This window comes from Poecilia reticulata, chromosome 8 (genome assembly GCF_904066995.2).
Source record: "Poecilia reticulata chromosome 8, P_reticulata-male-v2, whole genome shotgun sequence".
Taxonomy (NCBI): domain Eukaryota; kingdom Metazoa; phylum Chordata; class Actinopteri; order Cyprinodontiformes; family Poeciliidae; genus Poecilia; species Poecilia reticulata.
Window position 1 is genome coordinate 21,755,790 of NC_088837.1, and position 20,308 is coordinate 21,776,097.

The window sequence follows — 20,308 nt, forward strand, 5'->3', positions numbered from 1 at the left end:
CAAACGCAGCAGCGCCTTGTGGTTCGTATAAGCAGGTGAAACATTCAGCATCTCTGCTACAATGAATGGGGAGCAAAACCAAACAGAGAAAACAGAGCAAAAACTTTAAGAGAAATATTCCTGTTGAGTCTGAGTAGCGCTACAAAAGGCAAGATGAGAGCAGTAAAGATACTCATGGGACCAAATGTTTCAAGATGAACTTTAGCAACATGAGAACTACTTTTCTTCTGAGTCAAAGAAACCAAGACAAAGTCATTTAGCCAGATGTGCCTTCCTCAGATTTGAACTTTCATCTACAAGAAAGTTTTTTGTTTTCCGTGTCAAAGTGACACTGAAATATGGGGTCTTAGAAAAATCCCTGTTATGGTCAGAAAATATTTACACAACACTTGTACAATTTCCTCACATAAATGTTTTTATTTTACTAATTTAAAAATAAAACAAATCTACATATAATCTATTTTTGCTACTTTTACATATTCAATGTTGAAATGTTTCCCAGAATGTGAACATGTATTTTATTTGGTGGAATTTTTAAATTTATAAAAAGGCTCAATATGAAAACAACATAGTCATTATATAATAATAATAAGCGTTAATATGATTTAATGTAATTTTATAATGCTACGGAACTATCAATGCTTAGTTTTAATCTTGTGTTTTAAGAGAAATAATGTCACAGGAACATGCCTGTTTAATCTTTAAAAAGAAAACATAAAGCATTGTAATAAGGTCTAAAGACATTCTAAATAAATCCTAATAAAATGCTAACTATCAAAAAAATATTAAATTCGCTTTGTGCCAAATAAAAAACTGTTTTCATGTAGAGTTTCTGCTTTTCATACAAACTAACAATGAGATAAATGAACTCATGTCACACTTGAAAACAAACTGTTCTTCAGATCTAAAAACAAAACGGCACAAACACAACCAGCATCTCATTTTGTGAGAAAGAAAGAAATGATGGGCGAGAGCCAGGGAAGCTTCCAAAATCAAACAATAGTATCTGAACACAGATCAAACCGTGTCGGTTACTTCTTTCTCTTCCTGTCTGCGGTATTTGCACTGCCGTTGCTTTATTTGCAAAACCAACACAGGCAGAATATTCAGAAGGCGGTGCGTTGTCTCTGTTACTAAGAATATTTATTTTGCCTAAACTGCAACAGTGTCATTTCCATCTGCCTTGAACAGAGAAGAGAATCTAAATTATCTGCAGAGCGACTTGTCGTGTTGTAAATTATCAGTGCTGAAGTTTCGTTCACCGGCTTCTTCACACATTTCTACTTCCCTGTCTTCCCATCAACAATCCTGTTGATCGAATCTTAATGATGACACATAGTCATACGGATCTGTCCAGAATCTACAGGGTGAGTTTTCAGTTTTTTAAGCTAAAAAGTGTTTCACTGTTCACTCATTTTTCATGCTTCTGCTTCTCCTGCTTTTGTAAAGGCAGAAAAGAACAAAGTTTGAAGGAAATGACAGAGAATTCACATGATAAATGTCTGGAAATGAATATGCAAAGGTTTGTACCACTTCCTCAGCATGACTCTCATCTTCCTCCTCTCTGCTGAGTAAGTCCAGTAGTCTGTCCTTCACCACCTGTAGATCAGAAAGTAACACAGTAACACTGTAGCAAAGCATCTAAACAGTTCATGCTGAGTGCAGAGAGAAACCTGGCTGTAGTCAAGGTGAACATGGATGGTATATAAAGCAGAAATCATTCCAATATGACTCAGAACAAAAGCTCTCCAGATCAGCTTTGGAGAGAAAGAACTGGGTGATTTGAGGGTTTTAGATATCAGCGACTCCATTGTGCCATCAGAATAAAAGCAAAAAAAGAAGAAAAAAAATCTTTGCAATTACTTTCTCTCTGAATTTTAGAAATCTCAAAAAGTGCAGACAATTATTCGCTCATCAGACAAAAGGATGAAGCTGAAAGAAACACAAAAGCCCTAAAAAGAAGCATTCAGTTGAGAAAACGGAATAGAAATTTACAATCCGTGGTCCTTCATCTCAGCCAGCTCTAAACTAAGTCCGGCTTTTATCTGCATTTAGCGCGAGCCACACTGACTCTGGTTTCAGCTGCTCTGGTAGTCGGTGCTTTGGCTTTTCACAGAGCCAGAAAAACAAACCATTGAAATAAGATGCTACAAAAGCTCCTGCCGTGCTCAAATCCTAAGATTTTTGTAGATCTGTACTGAAATTGTTAAATTTTTTTATAAAATAGTCACTACTTTCCAGAAAGAGAAAGATCTTGCTTCTCAAAAATCATTTCAAGACATTATCACAGTGGTTGGTATGCAAACATTAAAACTGCTTCATTTCACCACGCTGATGATTTTACAATATTGTTTTCTAAAAACAGATTTTGGAAAAAGTGTGTAAAGCAAAAAAAAAAAAAAGTCAAGTCCCTGACCTCATAGGCGTAGTCAAACAGCTCTAAGATGGTGAGGATGCTGGCTCCGATGAACAAACCCATCTGTCCTCCAATGTCACCTGCAGTAAGAAAAAAGAAGAAACAGCCTACATGACCTCAAATCCTAAGATTAACAAATACAAAAATATATTTATTTTCTTTTACACTGAGCTAGCTTATTGTAGTGCTTCAAGCAAGAAGACGGCAGAAAGAAAAAAAAAACTATCAGTATTTTACTCCTGGTAAAGATGTGTTTAAAACTCTCAGAATAACTTGCGGAGAGGCTTGGCATTACTTAAAGGACAAGTTCTATGAGCACTTTCTTTGGTTTTGGATAATAGTTCCCTTTTTATTGTTAATTCTGGACCTGCAAACCTTTAACATACACAGTAAAATGCCAGTGTTGAATTAACACCCAAAAGTGTCTATATGTGTCCAAGTCAGCTGGTGTTAAAGTAACACTTTTGAAAGTGTTAAAAGATTGACACCCATGTTTTTGTTAAATTAACATTGGTCTATAATACTGAAACGGGTTTAAGAAAAATTAAACTTTCCATTTCTGTGTATTGTTTTGAATATTTTCCACTGGATTTGATTAATATTCACACCTTGTTGGTCAGTTATTTACTTTTTTATCACCACTTTATGTTTTGTGATCAACACTACACTGGTGTTACTTTTAATGCATTTTAACACCAGCACCATTGTAAATGTTAATGTGACTCTCTGTATTGTTGAATTTAACACCTGCTGACTTGGACACATATAGACACTTTTGGGTGTTAATTCAACACTGGCATTTTTACTGTGTACACAGAAATCCATCAAACTTAAAGTTCTGAAAATAAATTCTAATAAAAGGCTTGCTGTGACAGAAGTGATAAAAATCCAAATTAATCAAAAATGTCAAGGTGAACCATTAATGTCATCGGATGCATATCTAGGATTAATAAAAGAATGAGCGATGAACCCAGCTTTGGCAACTGAAGGCCGGTCCGGCAGACATACCCAGTAATCCTGCCACCTCGTAGGCTTTTTTCTGCTCGATGGTCTCGTAGTTCAGAGCTTCAAAGAACACATCCAGCACCAAGATGTTGTCTCTGCAAAAGACGAAATGTAGTCAGTTTTTCTAACGTAGGAAACGTAATGATCGACGGTTTTTAACCGAATGGACGGAGAACGAGCTTTTAGCCGCAGCTCAGCTTCTAACGGACAGCAGAAGTATCTGATACTTGGAAAGTAATCACATTCAGGTGGACAAGCAGCGAAAGCTTTCAAACCCTTAAAACTTTTTCTGATCATAAGCTTCAGTGTTTTTGGATTTTGTGTCATTTTTACAAATAAAACCATTTTTATTCAGCCTCTTTATATTCTAAATATACTTAAATAAAAGCCACTGCAATCAAATTTCTTCATGATTATTAATCATGTGTCTGTTCACATGTTTGTAATTTGATCTCAGTACAAATCCAGCTGCTGTGTGAAGGTTTTTGTTAGAAAGCCGCACAGTGACCAAGAATCACAGCAGAAAGGTCAGAGGTGAAGTTGTGAAGTGGATTAAAGAAGACAAATGTGTCAGCGGCTGCAAAGACTCAATTTGAGGCCAGAGGTTCAGCTTCCAGCAGAATAACAACAACAAACACTCAGAGCTGCAATTTTTATATTATTTACAGGTTAAGACCAGGGCACACTAAGCATGTCAGAGTGGTTTAGTCAAAGTTCAGGCCTAAATTGGGAATCGGGAGACGAGATGTGCAAAGTGTCAGATCATATCCCAAAAGGTTTGTAAAATGTGGTTCTGCAAAGTACTAAACAGAGGAGGATAACTAGAAATGCACAACACAATTATCAGAAAACTCATGTTCACAACGATTCTTATGTTGGGTGTCACATGAAATCTAAATAAAATATATTTAATACTTCTATGATTAAAAATAAGAACAAGTTTTGAAAAACTCCATAAATATAAGTGTCTCAGCCAAAAAAATTAATAAAAATAAAAATAGATGCATAAAAAGATGATCTGAACTCTTGTGCCTATATGTCTCTTAGATCCATTAAAGGCTGATAATTGTAATGCTATATTTAATGAGCAATTCCAAACATGATGACAAGCTGCTTTTATTACATATATTTGTTTTAAACTTTTCACACAGCAAGTCAATTAAGAAATAGTTTTTTAACAAACTTGACAAAAACGTCTGAAAAAATAAAACAGTGACTTGTTGTTACTTGCTAATAAATTACTTAAACGTTAAATGTTTCGGTCCCACTGTTAGAAAAACACAACTACTCACGAGATGTACTTCTCTGACTTGTTGAACTTCTTCTGCAGGTAGCGCGCCGACGTCTTGCTGGGGATCTTGACCATGGACAGCTCCTTGTTGTAGCGGGTCATGTTGCACGGCGTCCTGCACATGCAGCTGCTGCTCTCCACAGCCGACAGTTTGGCTTTGGACAGAAATGGGTAATGGCCACGCAGGAATTTGGGCGGTGAAAATGAAATGCGTTGGTGATGGATGGGATGAAGTTGACAGAAACGGGAAACATTTTAGACGCGTAGCCGGTCTTTTCCATCAGCAGTGTCATAAATATTTTGACACACCCGCTTTAAAAGGCCGTAGCTGTCCGGGTCCCATCATATTATTAATTCGGAGCTTCTGATGGACTCATGAATATTGTGCTGACCCTGTGCAAATTTCATTAAAGCTTTCTGCCCGCGAGACATTTTAAATATAACAATGAAAAAATAACTCTTGTTTAAAGGACCTTGGCGGAGATTTGTTAATAAAATCTCATAAAATAAAAGGGCCAAGAGGAAAGTCGTTTGCAGATCAAACAATGGATACATTAATTTAAAGTTATGAAAGGAGATCAATTGTCAGCTGAGGCCATCCAGGGCATTTAATTAGTGCTTTATTTCAGTAAGATTTTATATTTTTATACAACAAAATAAAAATCTATATTTAGAGTGTGGAAACTGAAAAGATAGTCTTTAATTCAATAACTATAAAAACTTTGCATGTTCATTTAATGAAAGGAGAAGGACAACAAAACAGTTTCTTCTCCGTTGCAGATTTATTGGAGCATTAAGGACTGAATTTGTTGGTTACACAAGGGCAGTTAAAAGGTAATGGCTTCACAGTGAGGACGCATTTTACACAATACAATGACGTGGAAACAAAATTACGACTGGTCGGCTGTGTCTGCCCTGTTGGAGCGTCGTTGATGCATTTATATTAGCAATTAGGACAGTTACTGACTGAAAAACGCTGCCTGACTTTGTAAGATTTAAAAGCTTTGCACTTGAAGTTATCCATAAAGAAGACAGCCAGAGCTAAATGTCAGAATATTCTGACATTTTATGCAAATTTCCCACAAAGTCAGAAATTTACATCAATAAAAACTCATTCATTCAAGTTAATATATGAAAAATTGAATCAAGACGCTGACCAAAGTGCTTCACTTAGTAAACAACATCTAAAGCTAGCAAAATTATCACAAGCAGGCGTAAAACACAGTTTAACTGGAAGTGAAGAGATTGAAAGAAATATATATAATCTAAGCAGAAACAAGTTGATTAGATGTTTGAGTGACAAGAAAACGTGGACTTGTCTCTACAATCAACGAACAAGAGATTAATTGTAATAGCAAAGAAGATCAGATTAGAGGCGTAAGGCCCCGTCGTTAAAAAGCAGAAATACAGTTTTAAAGTGATTTCTGTAATAAACAGGAAGCTGGTGCAAGGTTTCTAATCCAGGGCTGGTGTCATTTTTCCTTTTGCTCCCACTCAGGAGGAGCCGTTCCATTTTCTACTGCCTGCAGACCCATTAGTAACGCCTGATTAACACCTGTAATCCGACTGAGATGTAATAAATGCATGGATTACCGTCTCAGACGGGTCAGGAGGGATGGAGGCTTTGATTTTACTGAGCCGACAGAGTTCTGACAACCGAGCTGCTAAGCTGTTTGTCCCATTTCCTGGCAGATTGGTGACATTATGAATCTAATAATTCATAGAATAATCATGAGAAGCATCTAATGGCAGTTAATTACGTTTTCAACACCTTATTTTCTTTCCATACAGAAACATAATTTGGCTTAGATAGCTCATTTTAAATCAAGATGTACTCTTCAGCTTTAGTTGTAAAGTGCCTGCTGGGTTTTAGTGTTTTTTTTTTTATTATTACAAATGTGAAAAACATGGAAAACAGATCAGTTTCAGACTAAAGTAGCCTCTCAGCCTCTGCCTCTACAGGCTCTGAGCTTCAGAAAGCCAAGTGGATCTGACATTTCGCTTTTGTATTCCACCTGAATTCAAAGGTCACGCATAAAAAAAAACACACACACACACACACAACACGAGGACAGAAGGAGAGCAAGCATGACTGCTGAACACTGCCCCATTTTACACAGCGGCTCAGGTCGTGTAAATGTTTGCTGCGCAGAAGCTCTAATGACAGCGTAAGTCATAGTCTGCATCACAGAGGGAAAGAATGTAAAGCTGTGAACACAAACATGCCCTGGAGCGGCTTCAGTTGAAACAGCCTTCACCCTGACAGCAACACATTTTCGCCACAGAAAGCTACATTCAGGGCTCTGCTTTGGCAGCTTGAAGATGGAAAAAAAAAAACCTGAGTGGATAGTTGTGTGTGATGCCTTCAGCTTACTATAGGAAAACTCAGACAGCAATGATTTTAATGCAAAGAGACACAAGCCTTTCAAATATAGCCCCGTCTGAAGTGTCTGCAGCTCAGACACCCTTCACTAAAGTTGGAGACTTTAAAATTGTTTAAACAGATGAAACACTTATCCAATACAGTTTTAAGAAATCATTGGATTTCAGGTGTTTCTTTTCTTTCAGGAAATTCACTGGTTATTCCTTGAATGGAGAATAAAAATGGGTTAATGCTTTCAGGGCTGCGCCTCACTCTAGCAGCTCTGTGGCAGACCTGCAGATCACAGAGCAAAAGGCAGATCCCCCCCACGGTGCAATAATAGCTGCCGGGGCCTCGCAGACATGTAAAGGAGAGAGAGGATTTAATACAGCTCCACGTTGGTGGCTTATTTTTTTATTCAAATGTGACGTTATTGGATTCACAGGAGCACCTCTCTGCACATTTAAATGGCTGATTCTTGGTCTGAGCCTCGAAACCTTTTGTCCACTTTCTTTACACATTTTCTCTTACTTAGAACAAATTACCATAAGCTCCTTACGGTATTCTTACTCTGCGAACTTGAATCCCAGTATATTTTGTAATATTACCTCATGAAAAACAAAAACAACTTGAATAGATGAGAACTACTGATATAGTCCAACTATTGAGCCGTTTTTGAAGCTGTTGCAGCAGAAACGGCAATCAATTATCAGGCAGTCTGCATCATATTCAATCAAGGAAGATTAGAAAAACGAGGTGTTAGGATCCAACAGATGCCTCTTGCAAAAACAATAAAGATTTGTTTCCAAACCCTAAGGGACACAGTTACAGAAGTATGAAAATCCAATAAACTTTGGTGCATGCAGCCTCCTCTGAAAGGGGAAACCAACTGCAGGAAAATACAGCAAACCTTCTGCCTGCCTACATCACATAGTGCAACTTCCTGCTTCAGAGTGCTTACTCAGTCACATTATGTTGCACTAAACATCCTTATGGTGTGGGAGTGTACAGCTTTGATGCCAGTTGCTTGGAGGTATTGTTGCCCTTGGCTGCCTTTTTTCTGCGTTTTGGAAACCTTTCTGGCTTTGCAGAAATAATTTACCATTTGATGGGAGGAGTGTGGGCTGAGCAGACGGAAAGCTGCGAGGGGAGCGAAGGTTGCACTAATGGAGTTTTGACCACTTGTGTAAGCTGACAGGGTGAGAAACCACTCAGTAAACCTTTGAAACAAGTTATTAATACCTTTTCTTTTTACTTTTTTACAAAAAATATATATTTTCTACCAAACAATTCATATTGTTACTTCAGTTTTAATTAAGCCAAGACTTATAAGAGAATGCAAAAAATAAAAAAGAGTTTATTTTCATTTGGGTGATTTAAGGAATGAATGTTATTTCTTTGACATTAGGCTGGTAAGCAGCAGTGATGTTCTGGCTCTGGGTTGAGTGTTAGCCGTTGTAACAATTCCCTGTTTTAAGCTTTGATTAAATGACTTTGCACCATAACACCAGGCTGGACTGGAGATTATTTTTTTAAGAAAACTGATTCTTTAGTTTGTGCAGGAAACTGCAGATCTCGATACAGTTGCAAGTCTTATCTACTCCACTTCGGTCTGCTGAGGAAGCAACATCTGCACCAGGGATGTCAACAGACTCGATAAAGTCATGAAAGGGCAGGTAGACGTATTGGGCAGGATGTGGAGATAAGTGGAATAAGTCGGGGTCAAGAGGTCACGGAACAAACTGCTCTCCATCAAGGGGAGTCCAGCCTGCGCGGTTCAGGACCTCCAACAGAGACAGTGGTAGCTCTTTCAAAGACTCGCTCTCTGCTCCCCAAAAAATGCTACAACAGCTTTCCTCTGTTGAAGACCTGACATTTTCTCTTAATTTTCATTTTATTAATCGATTCTTATTGACGTTCAAAAAAATTGCATATTTGAGGACTTAATTGGAATATCTTTACAGCAATCACATCCTTATCATGGCGGCAGACAAGCTTTTACATTGTTTCCCTGGTATTTTGATGATTTTCTATCAGAGCCTAAATGTGACCAAGCAGAAATATTCCAACATGTGACTTTGAAATAATCTACAAAGAATATAAATTAGACTCAAGTGTATCTACTGTTGAGGCTAGATGTATAAACTCATCAGTCCACTTCAAGGATGCTAAAAGTGAAATAAACTTGTGGTTTATGTCATTAGCAGATGCTGCAAACTTAATATATAAAATCTTTTGGGTTAGAAATGATTCGACTTTAAACATGGATTGCAATCAAAACAAACACATGACGTGTTGCTGGAAGTGTTCACATTTGAAGCAGTTGCTGAAGCAGGTTTCAGTGTGATATTTACAGCTTCTAACAGGAAGGAAAAAGTGTAGCTCAGTGAATCGGATGTGGACTAAAATACACAAATTCAGTGCTTTGTTTCAAACATCATAAAACTTCATGACCTGTGCATGCCTCTCTCTCTCTCTTACGTCTGTCTGTATCTGTGCTCTGGGTTCAAAGAGCCTCAGCAGCCTCTCATTTTCTGCCTCCGAATGAAAGAGTAACATAGTTTAGCAAACCATGCACAAGATAAAAAGCTGCAATTGTAAAAATTGGCCATGCAAACATGGCCGTGTCTCATAATCAATGCCAAAGTCATAACCTGGGGGAATGTATCTGAGACAGGTAATGAGGGTAAAGATTCCTGATGGATCATTTAAAAAATCCACAATCAGGGTCTCCAGAAGTAGAAAGAGCCGTTTCCATGGAGACATACTGCAACATCACTCGAGTAAGGTTTCAAATGGCATCAAAAATGTCCGACCATATTGTAAAAGATAACTGCAATAAGTATACACAATTTGCTTCTTCAAAGTCAATATTAATTATGAAGTTTTTTCCTGAATTTTTGGAATAAAATGAGAAATACACACACCACAAAGCTGCAGCATAATCCTTTATCCTCAGTTACTTTTTATGGATGCTTTGAAATAATGTTTAAATAAAGAAGAAAGGGCTTCATCTAGTATTTATTATTGCTGAACTATTAAAAATACAGCATATATAAAAAAAAAATCATAGTTATGGATGCATAAAAATAGTAAGAATAGTAAGAAGTTTCTCTGTGATTATCTGTAGATTTGCAACAACCCAGATAAAAGACTATAATGGTCATCATTTAAATGTAAAGGTGGCGAATTTATGCACAAGTTGGATCAAACCAAAGCCAAAATAAGATTTATTTGCAATTGTTCTGCTTCTTTCCAAATAAAGAAGAAACTTATTCTCACAATTATCCTCAAGAACATTTGATCAGTCTTTAGCACTCCAGATAAAATGACGTTGAAATGTACATTTTCTGTGCTGGTTGTGTTTTTTTCCAGTTAAAGTAAAGCTCCCCACATCTCCCGTTTCTTTCAGATATAATCTTACTTCAGCCTGAGTCGCCACATCAACAGAGGCATTTATTTCTCCTTCAGCTGAAGGTGACACCATCTAGAGACTCATTATACGGCTTGTTCATTTTTCATTTGGCAGACATTCCTCCTTTCTTAGTAAATGTTGCTGCTTGTAATGCCAACATTTTATGTCATTATTTCCTTTTTTTGGTTTTGTTTTTTAACTCTGAGGTTTTAATAACCAACCAATTTAAATCACATCAAATGTGCTATTAACGACATCTGTATGAGGTTAGAGATACATTTTTAGTGACTTTAATTTGTTTTGCTTAATACTTATACCCTACTCTTGAAATTGACACTTGGATTTATTTATTTAATATATTTCTATTCAGATCTCTTCATCTCCTTTCAGAGAAAAGAAACAGAAAACAGATGTTTAAGATGAAACTTCAGTGATTGCGTTCAGGTTTTCTGTGAATGTTTACCTGTTTCCCTTTGTGTGTAGGTTAAAAGAAAAGAACCAAATCTGATCTGAACTTCATCCAGGTGCATCTCAAATCCCTGTATATGAATTCTTGAATATGAAGGAAGAAGTTAACTCTCCTAAAACCTTTTACATGTCTCCATCCACTTACTTCAGTCCAGGCTTTGTGATGTATTATCTCTCTGACTATCCATGCATTAAATTGAACTCTAACACTGCGGTCCCTGTCGACTCGAGTCCTTCACACAAAAGTGGAAAGATTAAGATGGCTACCATCTGAACCTCATGCACTTCGGCAGTGATACGTGGAAAAATACTCTGAAAAACCTGCAGTTTTATTAGTGCAATTTCATTACACTGCAGAATGTAATAAAAGTTTCTGAAAAGAGTAGGAGTATTTTTTTATTGTTCTCTGAGCAATTGTTTTGAAGTGATTTCTTATAATTCACTTTTTTTTTGACTTCTTTAAAATTCATCTCTACAACAGTCTCTGCCAAGTCATTTGCAGAGGCTGTAATATTGCATACACCATGATACGGTATGACTTGTGTGTGTGTGTGTGTGTGTGCGTGTGTGTGTGTGTGCGTGTGTGTGTGTGTGTGTGTGTGTCCAGGCTGACTTACCCAAGGCGGGCTCAGCGCAGTCTTTATACTGCTCAGGGGTGCAGTAGGAGGCGTCACCTGGGAACAGAGTAAATATTGTGCTTTTAATCAGTCTTTATGCTTAAACATGAACTTATTGGAAAACTTAACAAATGAAGTGAAAACATGTGAATGAATGAGAGTTTTTCTGTGAGAAACAGCCTCCTTGTATCTCCCAGGTACACCTTGTAGTCCTGGGCTTTTTAAAATGCCAACAACTAATCCAGTATTGATTTGTCATATCAATATGATGCCGGTAAACCTCCTGGAAAATACTGCAACCTTGCTGAAAACTCTTGTTGATGAATGAGCGCTCAATACATCATCGCAGAGCACAACAAGAGATGCTTACCTGGCATGTGCACCATCCTGCAGTTGCAGTTCTCCACAATGTAGCGAGTTTCACAGTCGATTCTGCAGGCCGTTACGCTGTAGACCTGAAAGAAGCCCGACTCCAGAGCTTTGGACTCGCACTCTCCCCACGGGGGAGGCAGGTAGGTCAACTGAGGGGAAGAACAGAACCAGGAGTCCAGTTAACTTTCTCTGCCAACTGGAAAAGAAAATCAAATAATTTTATTTTGTAAGGCCAGAAAGTTTAGGAGTAACTTAAAGTTATTGACTTCTTGTTAAATGATAAAATAACTGGAATTATCAACACTCTTTGAAAGCAGAGTTACATTTTCTTAGTCACACACTAGGATGAAAAAAGACCAAAATATTTTCAAAAGCAAATCATTGTCTCATGGGGAAAAAGTCTTATTATAAGTGACATAATCAGCCAGTGGAACTGGTGCTTTTTCATGAATTGTTTACTTAAAATAAGCTCCGATTTCTTGTTAAAAAGTTATTATTTTTCTCTTATTTCAAGCCTATTAAGACTTGGTAAGATTTTGTGCTTTTGCAGCGTTACCTTTGAAAGGACAGATTCTTTATTAAGTTTGGATAAACACGAGTAAACTAAACGCTTTTCAGTGACTTTAAACAGACAGAAATGAAAATAAAAACAAAGTAAAAACCACTGAAAAGTTTCGTAAAGAACCAACTGAATTCCAAAGATCACATGAAGGCAGAGAGCTTCAAGAACCAAGACGGCTCTGCAGACAATAACTCAACGGTTAGCCAGACTCTGAGAGAAAAATCCCCCAACATTAAGTGAGGGGAGCACGTAGAAACGCTCCTGTGGTTGTGAAGGCTGAGACGACAGATGAGGACTGAGGGACGCCGGGCTGAGCAGCATGGAGGCCCATCTGCTCCACAGCACAGGCATCGAGGTCCAGCCCTGCTTTGTATCCATCACCCTCTGTTCCCAGTTTTCCTCGCTGTCATCTCAGAGCATCCCAAGTGAGTCAGCTTGCTCTGCCAAAAGACTTTTTTTGGTTTGGGTGGGGGGGATACAAATAGAGCATCCTGCCAGATTAAACCTGGCTCCACTCTGCTTGTTGGCAAAGGCAGAATTTGAAGCCTTGGCTTGATTTCTTTTCAGGTGATATTGCTTCTCAGCTTCATGGCACAAGATGGAGGACGATATCATCTTAGCGACACGAGAGTAGAACAATAGATTTCGACTTAATCCACGCAGCAGTCTGGAAAGCTCGGCATTTCAGTGTCCAGAAACCTTCATCCGTTTGGATGCAGCTAAATTGTTTCTTGTTATAATTAAATATGCCTTTCTCAAAGCCAGCAGCGATTACATGCCATATACTGACATTCAGAAGCTATTAATTATGTCGGAGATTTAAAAAATGTTCTCCTTAGCAATCCTTAACCTTTACAATCACCTTCACACCTCACCTTCTGGCCTAATTAAAGTCAGATGTAGCTAATGTGAGATCTGATTAATTCTCTGTAATCAGATAATTCAAGGTGCTCAATATCACTTCTCACCATGCTGAGACCTGTGGACCTGATTGTGGTCTTATCTAATAAAAGCCGAGGCTTGTGGGCCACTCAATGTGTTATTAATCAATGCTCGATTCCCCTGTTGTACCAGAGCAATACTTTAATTAGGCCATACAGCTCTGCAGACCAGGGATGTTGTTAAAAAGTAGATAACAGCATGAGTTGCAATGAGGTCATCCCATTAGTGCTGCCTGGGTGAGCTGAAATGCAAATTGTGGACAATGGGTTCGAGCAAAACCACCCTTATGTGTTATTGTTGGATTTCTGAGCAGAGCGCTAACCAGCAATACAAAGACCCTGAGTCTGAATTAGGAGTCTTCCTGGAAAAATAAAGATGTTTTGTCCATGGAAATATTGCCTTCCTGTGGTAGAGGAACAGCATGCCCTTTTACTTTAATTTAAAAGACCACTACTAGCCGATTCTGAATTCAGAGAGCTTAAATAAAAAAAAAAAGGTTGCGTGAGGACTCTTCTCTTTCCCAGAGGCTCGCTTGATTAAAGCTGCTTTGATGTAGGTCTGATGGTATTAATTAAAATCTATTAATTTAATCTCTTTGTTAAGCAAATTTTCCAGGCAGACTGACTGGTATCTGTTACCAAGATTCACTTATCACCATTTTAAAATGAGCCACACAGCCATATTTAGATCTGTCAGTCAAAATATTGATTATTTCTTAGATTTAAATAAAAAACAACGTAAGGTAGAAGGTGAAGGAGACGGGTCCAAACCTGCAGCAGCTCTGTATCAATTAGCAGGGATAAAATCTGCCTATTTTTCCTTCCTTTTCTGCTCAGGCTTGTGAAGAGGAGCAGCGTTTTTACAGACATGCAGAGGAAGGCTCGTCTACGGCCTGCCAGTCACAGAGCAGGGCTGGCAGACGAGCACAGACCCTGAGAGCCTCATTACTCAGGAGGCCCACACATTGTGGAGCATGTCTCCTCTCTAACTGTTTATTACTTCAATACACCGAGCTCTGATGTGGGAAGGTCACATTTAAACTTTATTGAAGAAATGTCCCAAAACTCTTAGCTGAAATATCTCATCTTGTTTCCAGGATGATTTAATCGTAAAGTGTCGTTTGACCGACTTTGAAAGACAAAGATGAGATGTGCATGGATTTAATCTGACTGGATCATTCTGGGTCTGGTATTTTACAAAATGGCAGTGATGATGCACCAGCAGGACTGGATTTGGAAACAAAATAAAATAAGTTGACCTGTGCAGCCATTTCAAAACGGCAAAAACTCAAAATCTTACCAAATATTTTTGGTCTAGTTTTTTGTGCAAATGTCTTGGTACACTATAAATGAGACCAAACTAATTTACAAGCAACTTTTCAACAATTTGTATGAGCTGATAAAACATACTGGTTTTCACTTTTAACAAGATATTTCTTCCATGTTGAGGGTGAAATAATCTGCCAGTACTAGAACTAGCACTTTTCATTCATATGAAAATATTCACCATGCACTCATCCATTACAAGCATCATTGAAGCATTATAAAATATAGGGTTCATAAGGAAAAGGCTGAGAAGAAATTTCACTTTTTATTTTTTAAGTCTTACAAATCAACCCTGTGATTTAAGTAATGTGAACTCCATGAATAGTTAATTCTAGGTTTGGCTTCTCCAAGCACAGCAGTTTTGAAGCCAGACTCCACCCCAGGGTCGTGCATGTTTTAAATGCTTGCATGCTGGAAAACACTTGATTTGCATGAAGGGAACATCAGCTGCTTGAATCTGGAAACAAACCACAGAAATTCAATTTTCTGATTCCGGTGTGGTGCAGCACAGACACATCTACACGACATCGGCCCTGGAGGACCAGCCCACCTCTGCCCTAAACACAGAAATAGCTCTGCTTTGTTTTGTTTATTCAACATCAGCAAAAGGTACACAGATAGCAAACTGTGTTTTAATGAATTTCTGTTCAGTGCAGAATTATTCAGATCAGGTTTATCATCAGGGTAATCATAATAATTGTTAACAATTAACTAGAGGAGGTTTAATGCAGTCAAAACTCCCTAGATAGTAAAATAAGTATGAAAAAACACTCAATTGGATGCTCCACCTCATATCTATTTTGGCTAGCCTATTTTCTTACAGTGTGTAAAAAAAGTTGTTTACTTTTTTCTGCTGGAGATGATTTAAAAACTTTTAAGAAAAACGTTTTGCACAAAATAAGTCAATCATGGTGAAGCTGACCGTCACTGGACAGTTGATCTACAAGGCAGATTAATAAAAAATCTGACAAATACAATATTGACTTCAGATTGCTTCACAGTGAATATAGTTTAAAGCCACTTAAAAACCCAGTGGAACTGTGTAGGCATATTGGATTTTAAACAAATCACACCAATCCAGACTACCAGAAAGAAAGGAAGATCGGGGTTGAGACTGGGATTTCAATCAGCTATCTGAAGTAGTAATTTATGGCAATTTCATAGTGGCTAGGCTCTGAAAGGTAATTCAAATTCAATTTGACTCAGAAATACTTTGTACAAATCCTGTGCCTCAAATTAACAGCAACAATGGACACAGAGAGCCACAGAAATCCATTCAAACTTAAATTCAGAGAGTGATCAACAATCCTGAGGAGGAGATGACGACAGTGAAATCAGGATATTCAACTGATAAGAAATGGTTGGCATCTTCTCCATACCAACCCTACTTTTAGATCAGGTCCATCTAAAAAGTTTCTTCTGCCAGTTTTGTGGCACATTTCCATCTACTTTTGTCTGATCTGGTCCTAGAGGAAGAGAAAAACTACGGCAGAATAAAAGTCTGGTTCTTTTGTTTCTGCAGTGGAAATACATCTAAAGTAGTTTGATGTCAGTGAAACAAAACATGGAATGACAGCTCTAATAAAACCTAATTAATTGTGTTAAAGTATTCATTTCTGTGTACAACCTTAACATTTAACAGCAGTATTTCCATACCTACATTGATGGGACACTGCATTCCATTGTCTTTTTGTTTTGCCCATATCCAGAAACTTTAAACCTGAACTCGGTACTGATCGGCGATCACAGAACATATGTAAACGTTCTGTACCGAAAGCCTTTTGCAAACCTTTTCAGAGCACTAAACTCAACAATTCCCTCAATTCTTTGCATTTATAAGCCGCAGATGATGAAAGTTTCAGCTAAAATACCGCAATGTAATAAACAAACAAACAGGAAGGATGCCCATCTTTGCTTAGCTTCATTGTGGCATCACAGATAATCTGAAAATAATCATTTGATCCAACCCATCTGGATGGGGTACCATTTACAGTGACTCCCCACCTGCTCCTCAGCCTGCTGCGGCACAAACTTTGGCGCTGCCAGTGTTGATTTAGGGCCGTCTGCAGCAGCCCCTTCCACTGAGGCGTCTGAGATTTTTATTCATTTGGCATCAAACTTTTAAGCTTTTTGTTTGCATGGTTTTCACTCCAATTTTTCCATATTTATTTCCATTAGAAATAAATAAATTATACTGATTATTTTTTTTACCATAAAAGTTAATTAACTCAATATGTTAGAAAGTCAAAACCTTTCAATATTTATAAAATTGTTTTGAATTTCAAATGAAATTTCAAAGTAACTTTCTGACACAGGAACATAGGAGCAATTTAAAAAGTTTTCCAGAAACAGTTTTCAAAACCAAGCAAACATTCAAATAAAGTTTGAATGTCTTAGTGTTGCTCAATTTGTCATGAACTCTGAAAAGCCTCCCCAGAGTTTTGGTATCAGGCATTTTGGAAAATTGTTGAGTGTGTCCAAGTCCTGTGCCAGACTGTACTGAGTCAACAAACCAACTAATCCAAATGAACTCTACAAATTCTGCCAAGAAGTGGAAGAGTGGATATATTATCCAACCAGAATTATGCCATCAACATTTTGATGGCAATAAAACAAATAAGGCTGAACGATTGTGCCAATGTATGTACAGTTAAATCAGAAATTTACGTACTTAGTAAGATAATTAACGTTTTCTTCCTTATTGTCTGACATTAAATTAAATCTTCCTAGTTTAGGTCATTTAGGATTAACAAAATAATTGTAATAAGGCCTTTTAGAAAAATTGATTATTCTTCTCAGTGTGGCCTTTCAGGCTACGTTAATAAAGTTTTGATGTTGATAACAGTGAGTTAAGTGGTAGATTTTAGCTAAACAATGCATTTCACCAATAAAAATCCCAAAAAGCTTCAGAAAACAAACAGACAGAGAGCTCCACCGCGTTATGACTAAAACAATACATTTCTGTATCTTAGGCCTTTATGTTGTCACTGAACTCCCTAAGCAAATCAGTTTCTGTTCAATGAATTTCACAAAATGAATAAAAAGATGAATAAAAAGTTTTATGTTGTTCCAGATTTGTTTGGATTTCTCAGTGATTCACACCAGCAAGTAGTGAGCTTCAGGTTTTACCCTAAAAAATATTCACCTAGACGAAGCAGTGATGAGCACCGACTGACTTATCTTTTCTTGCACAACAGCCAGTAGTTTCACAATGGTAATCTGAAGTATTTTTCTTTGCCTTCTGAAAGGGGAGAAACATATACAAAATCCCGAAGATGGACATTTTTACATGAACACTAATCCGTTTCACAGATGACTATTAAAAACTTTGACTGATGTGTAGCATTGCTTCATGTAGCTGTGAAATTATCTCATCAGTTAAAGACAAAGTAAAAAAAAAGTGTTTTAATAAAACTACATCGCTACAGTGATGTTTCAATTTCGTAGACCTTTGATGAACAGAGAAGCAGCAGGAATTGGCACCGGCACCCGCCTAAAACAAATATGTGGTTTCTGCTTTTTAAAATGTGTAATCTAGCTGTCAGCTTACACAAAGCTCTTTAAAAACTACATATAAAATCACAATGAAAACAAAGTTAACATGTAGCAGGTTGGCATTATGCAAATGCCAACCTGAGAAAAAGAATGCTGAGAAGACAGTAGTGCTTTAAGTAGAAAAAATAAATGCCAGTACTCCCCTTAAATTCACAGAAATTTGGGACAGGAACATGAGTATTATTTTTGCGTAGAACTGATATATAGATCAGTAGTTTTATTCTTCAGAAATTACAAAGACTCAAACCCACTGGAGTAAATTCAAAGTGTCGTGGAGTCATTTTTATGAACTTCAAGTGTTTTGGGCATCAGAAATAACACAGAAAAACAAAGTTAGAAAAGAAATACTCATTAAAAACAAAGTTAGACTAAATAGTGACATTTCAACCCTAAACTCTGCCTTAAAGTTCTTATTGAAAATACTCACCACACAACAGTCCTTTAGATTTTTCTCTATCACCTAACTGTGTACTGTTTGCATCTCCAGATTTAAGCTGGAACAATGTTTTCATATTTTTATGGCGAGAGGCTTTATTAAGATAATTTTTTTATCAGGGTCAATTCCCCGTTACCATTCAATCGGGATTTGACTGTTTACGTTTCTGCTTCTTGTCAGTGTCACAAAACACTTCATAACTACGTTGGGTAAGTCTGACGGGGGGCAGAATATACAGATTCATCCTGAGATGTGAATGGGCTAGTTGAACTTCAGTGAAGAGCTTTGATAAACAGCCGTCTGAAGTAGCAGAACAGCAACGGAGAGAAAACATTAACTAGCATTGGCTGTGTATATCTGTTGACCCTGCAGCTTAATGTGACGGAATAATGTTTAGTATGATTGAGTAAAGCTTAGATTGGGTTGAGAGCAACTCTACCAGAAAGGTCATAGCTGGAAACAATAGGGACCAGTTCATCAGTCATCTGTCAACAGTCACCAGGAGACCGAAGAGGTCACCTAAAGGCCCAAAGGCAGAGCAAGAGAAAAACCATCATTCCCCCCTTACACATAAACCTGGATGCACAGAATCTAATCACGCCCGTTATGGCAGGTTATTCATCACATTATCTCTAAGGGATAAGCCCAATGTGTGGAGTAGAGGTGGGGAAAGTGCACAAAAAGAGTGATGATGATGATAATGATGGGGTACCCACCCTCTGCTCCTGAGTGGCCACGAAGGTCTGGAAGCCAGGGGCCACGCCAAAGCCAAGTTCGTGAACAAATGGGGGCTCCGCCTGGCTGTGGATCTGCACCCGCACGCCCGCCTCGAACGCCGTGTCTTCTGCAAGAAAGACGGAGAAACGGAAAGGACAAAAAACAACAATTCAAAAACCAACTCAGCTCAACTGTTTGAATGCAAATGCATCAAAATCCAATTTTCATTTCAGAAACAACCTTTTAGCAATAAATTCTGGGGGTTCTGACTCTAAGCCTCTGGCTTTTGAGATCGTCTCTGAGATAGGAAAAAAAAAACACACACACACTCAGACATCCTATTTGTTGTGACATCAAACACAGGTTGCAGAATAAGGCTTGGTACTAACTCAACAGATGAAAGCGCCTCTATGCCTCCATTTGGAGCTCTTCAACACACACACACACACACACGCACGCACACACACTCGCACACACACACACACACACACACACACACACACACACACACACACACGCACACACGCACACACACACACACACACACACACACTCAGAAGTACAGACCAAAGAAGCCACAACATTTGCAGACAAAGAATGAGCAGCGTTTGCAGAAATCAATAATGTGCTCTAAGTCAGTTGTGAGTGCACTGACATTCAATCAGGGCTTTTCCCCATCAGCTGATCAGCCCAACACCTCAGAGAGCTCTATGACCAAGACATGGAAGTCTGAGTAGGACCAGCCCGCTCGAAATCGATGCAGCGCAAATACAGCCGGACAAAGGCATCAGCCCACTGTGATACACACATTAATCAAACATCTGC

At 38.0% G+C, this 20,308-nt stretch overlaps 1 protein-coding gene across 5 annotated transcripts in view; it reads right to left on the reverse strand.

The window, feature by feature from the left end:
- The window catches only part of asic2 (acid-sensing (proton-gated) ion channel 2), a 397,850-nt gene that overhangs the window by 17,554 nt on the left and 359,988 nt on the right, over nt 1-20,308 (reverse strand). For 3 of the 5 annotated variants that reach the window (XM_081610226.1, XM_081610227.1, XM_008417028.3), the window contains 7 exons: nt 19,483-19,610; nt 11,945-12,095; nt 11,575-11,631; nt 4,714-4,867; nt 3,425-3,516; nt 2,417-2,496; nt 1,531-1,599 (listed from right to left, as the gene is read on the reverse strand). In XM_081610226.1, coding sequence (XP_081466352.1) covers nt 1,531-1,599; nt 2,417-2,496; nt 3,425-3,516; nt 4,714-4,867; nt 11,575-11,631; nt 11,945-12,095; nt 19,483-19,610 — 731 coding nt within the window. The remainder of the gene's footprint in view (nt 1-1,530; nt 1,600-2,416; nt 2,497-3,424; nt 3,517-4,713; nt 4,868-11,574; nt 11,632-11,944; nt 12,096-19,482; nt 19,611-20,308) is intronic. The other 2 variants (XM_017306278.2, XM_081610229.1) reach the window with 1 other exon arrangement.